The sequence below is a fragment of the Salmo trutta genome, chromosome 27, assembly GCF_901001165.1.
Source record: "Salmo trutta chromosome 27, fSalTru1.1, whole genome shotgun sequence".
In the NCBI taxonomy this organism is placed as follows: Eukaryota; Metazoa; Chordata; class Actinopteri; order Salmoniformes; family Salmonidae; genus Salmo; species Salmo trutta.
In genome coordinates this window covers 41,036,654-41,046,727 of record NC_042983.1, presented here as the reverse complement: position 1 = coordinate 41,046,727, position 10,074 = coordinate 41,036,654, and the positions used below count along the sequence as shown (strand labels likewise).

Here is a 10,074-nt window from a genome sequence, read left to right as displayed (position 1 = left end):
TCTTCAACCTCGTGTTGCGTTTTGGGGTCACGATTAGTCTGATATGTAAATTCTTAACACACATGTTTTATACCCCCGGGTCAAAAAGGTGCGTTTCCGTCTTTATGGCAAGTTCTCTGGGGCATATTTACGAGGCAAGGTATGGATTAGACTATGATCTAGTTTAGACAACTAAATTCACAGTTCATCTTTACAAAAACATTATCTTTGATCGGGATATTTTCTACACAACGCACAGTATGTAAACATCATGTACATATTATGAAAACTCTTCAAGTTACAATGTTTTCGTTATAACGTCGTCATTTAACTTTCATATTCCGTCTATCATTGTTGCCACCATTTTGGCTGATGAAATATATCGTCCCAAAGTCCATTTATTGCATGTTACCATTCTGAGGTAGACTCTCCATAGACCCACCATACATTCCAATCCTCCACACTGAGAGGACAAAGGATTCATCTGCTGCCTTAATATTCACAACGGGTGTGACGTGTCATAAACCTCCCCCATCAATCCCTCTCACCCTCTGCGGGGGGTGAGAGATGTCTCTGTAGGACTGTGATTCACGGTAACCTGACTCGAACAGGCCAGTCATGACAGTAGGAACAATCATTCAGTGGCTTGCGTCAGCCATATTGAGAGTGGTCATAGATAGATAGCTCCTCCTCCTCAGAGACCTTGCTATTACCCCGTAGGGCTCTCTGTTCAAAAGTAGAGCACTAAATAGGGAATAGGATGCCATTTGGGACACAATCGATGTTTAATCTCACCAGCTGCACACGTCTGTTTTCTGAATGTAGAAGTCAGAAGTCATGTTGATCTGATTTCAGAACAGTTGTGTTTTTTATTTGTTCATTCATGTTCATTCATTAGTGTTTGGGTAAGACCATTATACACAGGACTCATCTTTGTATCAATGCCATTATGGCGTCTGTGAGAGCATGGGCAGTGCCATTTGATGCTGTCTCCATTTTAAAGTAGTCAATTTTCTTCTTCTTTTGTGTTTGAAAAAAAAAATGTATTGCTAATATTTGTGATTAAATGCCGCCTGCATTGCTGGAGTCCAGAACAACATCTTGTCCTTTTATTTATTGTAGCCACTAGATGGCGGTGACATAGCGTTTACTAACCAAAGCCAACCCAATATGAAGAAGACAATGCTCTGTTCATTGGCTGATCGCTCCCAAACCATAGGAATTCCCTCCCAGTTGACTACTTAAAAATGGTGGAAGTCATCAATGGCAATGTCCATGATAAAACAGGTTATATCCATCTACATTCCTCTATCTCTGTGGGTAAGTCACAATGCCTTAACTACCACCAGGAAGTTTGAAAAGGACCTATGCTCCCCAAAGAGCATGCAAACTACGGCCACCCCAATCCTACCCCAGTCTCACCCACTACCCCAGTCCTACCCCAGCCCTACTCCCAGTCCCGCCCCAGTCCCGCCTCCAGTCCCGCCCTCAGTCCCACCCCTTACTGGGAGCGGAATCTTATCTGTCAACCTATCAGAGGTAGACGTGCTGACTTACTTTATGGGATAATGATGCTCACATCAACAAGATAGTAAACAACCTTCCTCCTCCTCAGGCAATAAAATGCTAATGTTTTGTAAATATTGTATAGGTTGTGTTTATTTTTCTACGTTAGACCCAATACATGATTAAAAAAATATGAAATAATCACATTCAATACATACTGAGATCAATTTAATATAAACTAATTAACTTGGTATTAGAATCATTTTTGAATAGAATCCATTGGTATCATATTTGCATTACATTTGTATCACATTGGTATTGCATTGGCATTACATTGGTATCACAATGGCACTACATTTGCATTACATTGGCATTACATTGGTATTGCATTGGAATCACATTGGAATTACATTGGTATCACATTGGTATCACATTGGTATTACATTGGCATTACATTGGCATTACATTGGTATTACATTGGAATTACATTGGTATTGCATTGGAATCACATTGGAATCACATTGGTATCACATTGGTATTACATTGGTATTACATTGGTGTCACATTGGCATCACATTGGCATCACATTGGCATCACATTGGAATCACATTGGAATCACATTGGAATCACATTGGTATCACATTGGTATTACATTGGTATTACATTGGTGTCACATTGGTATCGCATTGGAATCACATTGGAATCACATTGGTATCGCATTGGAATCACATTGGAATCACATTGGTATCACATTGGTATCACATTGGAATCACATTGGAATCACATTGGAATCACATTGGTATTACATTGGTTTCACACTGGTATCACATTGGTATCACATTGGCATTACATTGGCATTACATTGGTATTACATTGGCATTACATTGGTATTACATTGGTATTACATTGGTATTACATTGGTATTACATTGGTATTACATTGGTATTACATTGGTATTACATTGGTATTACATTGGCATTACATTGGTATTACATTGGTATTACATTGGTATTACATTGGTATCACATTGGCATTACATTGGTATCACATTGGTATCACATTGGTATCACATTGGCATTACATTGGCATTACATTGGTATTACATTGGCATTACATTGGTATTACATTGGTATTACATTGGTATTACATTGGTATTACATTGGTATTACATTGGTATTACATTGGTATTACATTGGTATTACATTGGTATTACATTGGTATTACATTGGCATTACATTGGTATCACATTGGTATCACATTGGTATCACATTGGTATCACATTTCCATGTAGCTCCAACTTGATACATTCCTGTTCCAGTTCCCTCAATGGTGGTTGAGATGGGGAAGTTCTGCACTTCTCTTCTTCTTGTTGCTACTGTAGAAAGAGATGGTCTGTGTTACAGTCAACAGAAGAGTGTGTGTGTGTGTGTGTGTGTGTGTGTGTGTGTGTGTGTGTGTCTGTGTGTGTGTGTTATATTTACCTTTGTAACTTGGTAATGACTTTGTTGATCCATCGTGCATCTGGAGTCACACAGACGGTGGCTTTGTCCTTCTTGGTAATGCTGATGAATGAAGGGAGGGATATATTACAGCGTCACCATGGTTACATATCATACACTGCAGAATAAAACATATCATAAAATGTCAATATGAATGTACACATATTTAGCAGATGTTACTACGGCTGTAGGGAAATGGTTGTGTTCCCAGCTCCAACAGTGCAGTAATATATAGAAAATACACACACATCTGAGTAAAAGAATGGAATTAAGAAATCTATAAATATTAGGACGAGCAAAGTCAGAGTACGGTATATGTAAATGTATGTATATATACAGTACCAGTCAAACGTTTGGACACCTACTCATTTCAGGGTTTTTATTTATTTTTACTATTTTCTACATTGTAGAATAATAGTGAAGACATCAAAACTATGAAATAACACATATGGATTCATGTAGTAACCCAAAAAGTGTTAAACAAATAAAAATATATTTGAGATTTGAGATTGTTCAAAGTAGCCACCCTTTGCCTTGATGATAGCTTTTCACACTCTTGGCATTCCTTCGACCTCATGGCTTGGTTTTTGCTCTGACATGCACTGACAACTGTAGGACCTTTATATAGACAGGTGTGAGATGTTCCAAATCATGTCTAATCAATTGAATTTACCACAGGTGGACTCCAATCAAGTTGTAGAAACATCTCAAGGATAATCAATGGAAACAGGATGTATCTAAACGCAATTTCGAGTCTCATAGCAAAGCATCTGAATACTTATGTAAATAAGGTGTTTCTGTTTTTTTTATTTTTAATACATTTACTAAAATGTATTAAACCTGTTTTTGCTTTGTTATTATGGAGTATTGTGTGTAAACTGACGAGGACAATTTTTTATTTAATCCATTTTAGAAAAAGTCTGTAAACATAATAAAATGTGGAAAAAGTCAAGGGGTCTGAATACTTTCTGAACACACTGTATGTATATGTATACATGTGTGATTGAATGTATAGTCATTGTGGACAGTATGTGGATAGAATATATAGTATATCTGTAGAATAGGTAGGATATAATAGTATATGTACAGCAATAGTTGAATAGGATGGCCTTGACTAGAAAAACATATTTGTAATCTGTGATTGTCTGGAGTCCCTGCCACATACTGAGTTTCGGGGGAAATTGCTATAGGCTACCACTGCAAATGCCCACATTTATTCCAATGTCTTAGCCTTGGTTATGAATAGGAACATTGATCTCATCATCAGTGACTAATGATTGGTTTGCATAGCATGCAGTAAAGCGACTATACTGACTAATTAATTTCCCCTCCACCACGACCTATCCCCCACGCTTCTTCCCCCTATGCATTAGAAAACCACAGTTTAGCGCTTCGTTCAAGACCTCGCTGACTGACTCACATGATCTATGTGTGGAGACAATGACAGCCACCATGGGTTTTAGGGGCGGTTTCCAGAACACAGATGAAGCCTGGACAACAACAACAAAAAGCATGGAGATCCACTGGGCCACTGGTTACCAACCAATCGATCCACTTCAAGGCATTCCTAGTCGATCACCAAACATTTCTGTAGAAAAGCCAACGATAAAAGTCTTGCGCTTCTTTTTTTTTAATTCGTGTTGCGCTGTTACCGGAAGGTGCACGTTATTCAGAAGCCTTGCGCACCGGGTAGGCAAAGTGTTCCCATTTTAAATGATTTAATTTGTCTGAAAAGACAAACTCCGCCTAACCGGCGGACAGGAAGATCTGTGGATTAATCGAGTGCGCCTACTGCGCTGGCCAATCGGATAGCTCAAATCACTGTTCCTACAGCTTCCACGACCCCACGCAAAGTTTGATACCAGCCTATATAAGATTTCATAACTTTTAAAACCATGACCAGAGAGAAATGATCAAAGAATACAGCAAACAGCTGTTGTTTTTTAGGAGTGAGTTCATGTTTAAGTTTTCATTCTGCTCTGTCACTGTTTTAATTCAACACTATTACAAAACATAAAACATGTTTCTCTCTACTTCCACTTGAGCTGCAAATGCAGTGAATGAGTAGCCAAGTAGCGCTGTGTTTTTATTAGTAGTAGCAGCTGTCCTGTCTATTTTAATAGGGAGGGATATTTAACTTTCTCTGGTCATAGGAACAACATGAATTTGTGCATGAGACAGATGCGGTGTGACTCGACTTTAGCCATCAGGTGGAAGACGTTGTCCCCTCTCTCTGGTCAGTCTCACCGGAGGAAAGGAAGGAGAGAGCAGGACCGTGTGAGGCGGACCCTCTGCTGTTCTCTCCCTTCCTCCCCTGAGACTAATGCGGTGTTCAAAACTACTGGGAACTCTGAAATCTCAGACTTCCGACTTCAGTGTGTTCAAGACAACTGGATACTGAAAAAAACGAGATCCGATTATGAAAAATCGTTTTGAACGGTCATCCGACTCTAAATTCCAAGTCGGTAACTGGGGAATCTTTCTAGAACTCCAACTTTCTGACCTGAATTCACTGACTTCATGATTTGACCTAGTTCTTTTTCCCAGAGTTCTCAGTTTTCTTGAAAGCACCATGTTAGATGCAGATACCATCAGTCCAGTAAAATAAAGGCAATTTATTTCCATTTATGCTCAGCTGTGCCTCGCAAGTGCTACAGCAACTGATCTGTTTTGTAATCAAATAGTTTTGAAATATAATATTGTCTGAGAATAACATATTGGCAGGACAGGCATATACACACGTAGAAAAAAGGGTTCCAAAAGGGTTCTTCAGCTGTCCCCATAGGAGAACACTTTTTGGTTCCAGGCAGAACTCTTATTAGTTCCAGGTAGAACCCTTTTGAGTTCCATATAGAACCCTCTGTGGAAAGGGTTATTAAAAGGGTTCTACTATGGGGACAGCCGAAGAACCCTTTTGGGTTCTAGATAGCACCTTTTTTGTAAGCGTGTAGCCAATATGATGTATTAATGTATTAGGCAAACTGTGATAATGTATTAGGCATACTGTGATAATGTATTAGACATACTGTGATCATGTATTAGGCATGCTGTGATAATGTATTATGCATACTGTGATCATGTATTCGGCATACTGTGATCATGTATTAGGCATGCTGTGATAATGTATTAGGCACACTGTGATAATGTATTAGGAATGCTGTGATAATGTATTAGACAGACCAGGTAATGTATTAGGGCTACTGTGATAATGTATTAGGAATGCTGTGGTCATGTATTAGGCAGACCAGGTAATGTATTAGGGCTACTGTGATAATGTATTAGGCATACTGTGATAATGTATTAGAAATGCTGTGATAATGCATTAGGCAGACCAGGTAATGTATTAGGGCTACTGTGATAATGTATTAGGAATGCTGTGGTCATGTATTAGGCAGACCAGGTAATGTATCAGGGCTACTGTACAAACCTCATTCATACAGAACAGTTTTTATTTGGTTAATGTCACTTTTTTTTAAGTCATGTTTAAAAATATATATATTTCAGAAATAGATATTGGCTTGCTTTTTGACTGTGAAAGTGTTGTTGACTGGTTGTTAGGTGGTGTTAGTTGACTCACATGATCTCTGTTTGACGACAGTGGGCACCTGGAGGTAGGATCTCTATCCTGTGGAACAGCCTAGGAGAGATGAAAGCAGAGGACGTTCGGATGCAGCGACACTTCTGACATGCAGCACAGCCGTTCATGGGGAATGCTGCAGGGATGAAGACCGTGAATATTACATACAATAACAATATAGTATTGTTCGGATTTGGGGTTAAAGGTTAAGGTTTAAGGGATAGGGTTAAAACCTTAAAATCATCACTAAAAGTTGCACTTTTAAACATGTGAATGTTACAACAAACAAAACTGATTCTAGATCAGCACTCTTAGGGCTCTATTCAGTCTGTATCATCGCTGAAGCATTACAGATCAAATCAAAGTTTATTTGTCTCGTGTGCCGAATACAACGGGTAGATTACCTTACAGTGAAATGCTTACTTACAGGCTCTAACCAATAGTGCATAAAAGGTATTAGGTGAACAATAGGTAAGTAAAGAAATAAAAACACCAGTAAAAAGACAGTGATTGCATGATAGCAATGTAACGGTAATATCTGATTGAGACGACATGCAGCGTTTACCGTGAATGCAGTTTCCGCTAAGGAACATTGCCTTTAAATTTCACTCACGCTGCAACGCAGAACTTCTGCCATACGGATTGAATACAGACCCTACTCTGAGACACTTAAAATTGCAATGGATTGATTGTGATCATTGGAATTAAATTGTTTAAAAAAAAAAAAAAGATAATAGGTTTGGTTTGTCGATAGTTCAAGAGTCAAGTTGAACAGATTCATATATATATATAGATAAAGATGAAATATCTCACCTTGAAGAGCCACGAACCAGCAGAGAGTCAGGGAGACCAACAGGTAGTGTGGCTTGAAAGGCATCTTGAGTCTGTGTTGGCTGTGGTTGGCTGGTGTCTACTGAAACTGAATGATGTTGTCTCTGGGTTTATATTGCTGCAATAAAGGAAGTGTGGGGGAATCCCTCGTCTTCACACAAAATGATGATCAGACTTTTGGAGTATATAAACATGTCTATATACATTCACTATTTTAACTTTATCCTTAATTTATAGCCTAGTGATTAATTCTATTGAAATTAAACCTGCCATATTGAGAATCTGTCTTGTTACAATTGTAAAGAGGATTTTAATGATAATATAATCAAATAATACTTCAGCAATCTAGTCAAAACATGGTAAATGCTGGGTTGAACAAGTAGAAATTCAGTGGTTCAGATTGGATAGCGTTTAAAAACGGAATTTCTCGTAGACATACAGACAGGTCCATAATTGACCTTGATAAAGATGAACAAAAAAGACTGTATAAAATCAATAATACAAACACTGAGCTCTATTGTATGCAAAAAAGGGGAAATTATGTTATTTATACTAATACAATTGCTCAGTGAAAGTGATTTTGTTTCACAAGTCATATTTTTTTTTCTCTCTCAAAAAGATAGGGGTTAAAATGGCACTGCTGTTTTCAATACCTCACCTAGAGAGGATAATGGCCACTGAGCCTTTTTCTACTGTAAGGGCTGTCGTGAGAGAGAGACCAATGTGCAGCGGAGTTAGTGTTCATCATTGAATATTTAATAAAGAAAGAACACCATACAAACAAAACAAGAAAACTGACAGCCAAACAGTCCTGTCAGGTGCAAACACTAAACAGAAACAATTACCCACAAAACCCAAAGGCAAAACATGCTCCTTATGTGTGACTCCCAATCAGCAACAACGAGCTTCAGCTATGCCTGATTGGGAGCCACACACACGGCCCAAAACAAAGAAATACAAAAACATAGAAAAAGGAACATAGAACGCCCACCCAATGTAATACCCTGGCCTAACCAAAATAAAGAACAAAAACCCCTCTCTATGGCCAGGGCGTTACATCTACTATGTTTTATAGGATCTTCTTTTACACCTGTTACGTTAGGTTATGAGAATGAAGAACACATCAGGAGGGATCTTAGACCTGTTACGTTAGGTTATGAGAATGAAGAACACATCAGGAGGGATCTTAGACCTGTTACGTTAGGTTATGAGAATGAAGAACACATCAGGAGGGATCTTAGGCCTGCTACGTTAGGTTATGAGAATGAAGAACACATCAGGAGGGATCTCAGACCTGCTACGTTAGGTTATGAGAATGAAGAACACATCAGGAGGGATCTTAGACCTGCTACGTTAGGTTATGAGAATGAAGAACACATCAGGAGGGATCTCAGACCTGCTACGTTAGGTTATGAGAATGAAGAACACATCAGGAGGGATCTTAGACCTGCTACGGTAGGTTATGAGAATGAAGAACACATCAGGAGGGATCTTAGACCTGATACGTTAGGTTATGAGAATGAAGAACACATCAGGAGGGATCTTAGACCTGTTACGTTAGGTTATGAGAATGAAGAACACATCAGGAGGGATCTTAGACCTGTTGCGTTAGGTTATGAGAATGAAGAACACATCAGGAGGGATCTTAGACCTGTTACGTTAGGTTATGAGAATGAAGAACACATCAGGAGGGATCTTAGTCCTGCTACGTTAGATTATGAGAATGAAGAACACATCAGGAGGGATCTTAGACCTGTTACGTTAGGTTATGAGAATGAAGAACACATCAGGAGGGATCTTAGACCTGCTACGTTAGGTTATGAGAATGAAGAACACATCAGGAGGGATCTTAGACCATTCCTCTATAACAGAGTCTTTCCAGATCCTTGATATCTCTTGTCTGCGCTGATGGACTGTCCTCTTCAATTCAATCCACAGGTTTTTTTTATAATAAATCTTTATGGGTGTCAATAATTGTGGACCTGACTGTATATACTGTATGTGCAGCAACATGTCCTCCTTGGGAATTAATACAGTACTATTATTACCCTATCATATCTTTTCTCTATCAGAATCATTCTGCCACACATTTATCAAGGCTGATAGCTTCATATCACTTGTGTTCTTTTCCCTATCAGAATCATTCTGCCACACATTTATCAAGGCTGATAGCTAGTTGACTGCCGTTGCTAGCTAGTTGACTGCCGTGGCTAGCTAGTTGACTGCCGTGGCTAGCTAGTTGACTGTTGTGGCTAGCTAGTTGACTGCTGTGGCTAGCTAGTGGACTGCTGTGGCTAGCTAGTTGACTGCTGTGGCTAGCTAGTTGACTGCTGTGGCTAGCTAGTGGACTGCCGTGGCTAGCTAGTTGACTGCCGTGGCTAGCTAGTTGACTGCCGTGACTAGCTAGTTGACTGCCGTGGCTAGCTAGTTGACTGCCGTGGCTAGCTAGTTGACTGTTGTGGCTAGCTAGTTGACTGCTGTGGCTAGCTAGTTGACTGCCGTGACTAGCTAGTTGACTGCCGTGGCTAGCTAGTTGACTGCCGTGGCTAGCTAGTTGACTGTTGTGGCTAGCTAGTTGACTGCTGTGGCTAGCTAGTTGACTGCTGTGAATAGCTAGTTCACTGCTGTGGCCGAAAAATAACTTGTTTTGAAAGCTAAATCAACTTGTCCTTTGAGAATTTA

At 39.3% G+C, this 10,074-nt stretch overlaps 1 protein-coding gene across 1 annotated transcript; it reads right to left on the bottom strand.

Moving 5' to 3' along the window:
• Window positions 1-2,715: 2,715 nt before the first annotated feature.
• Window positions 2,716-7,455, bottom strand: LOC115165022 (C-X-C motif chemokine 13-like). Its single transcript, XM_029718036.1, has 4 exons — window positions 7,375-7,455; window positions 6,562-6,697; window positions 2,967-3,047; window positions 2,716-2,860 (listed from the first exon to the last, which is right to left on the bottom strand). The coding sequence occupies exons 1-4, from the start codon at window positions 7,436-7,438 to the stop codon at window positions 2,809-2,811; spliced, it is 333 nt and encodes a 110-aa protein (XP_029573896.1). The 5' UTR covers window positions 7,439-7,455; the 3' UTR covers window positions 2,716-2,808.
• Window positions 7,456-10,074: the final 2,619 nt, after the last annotated feature.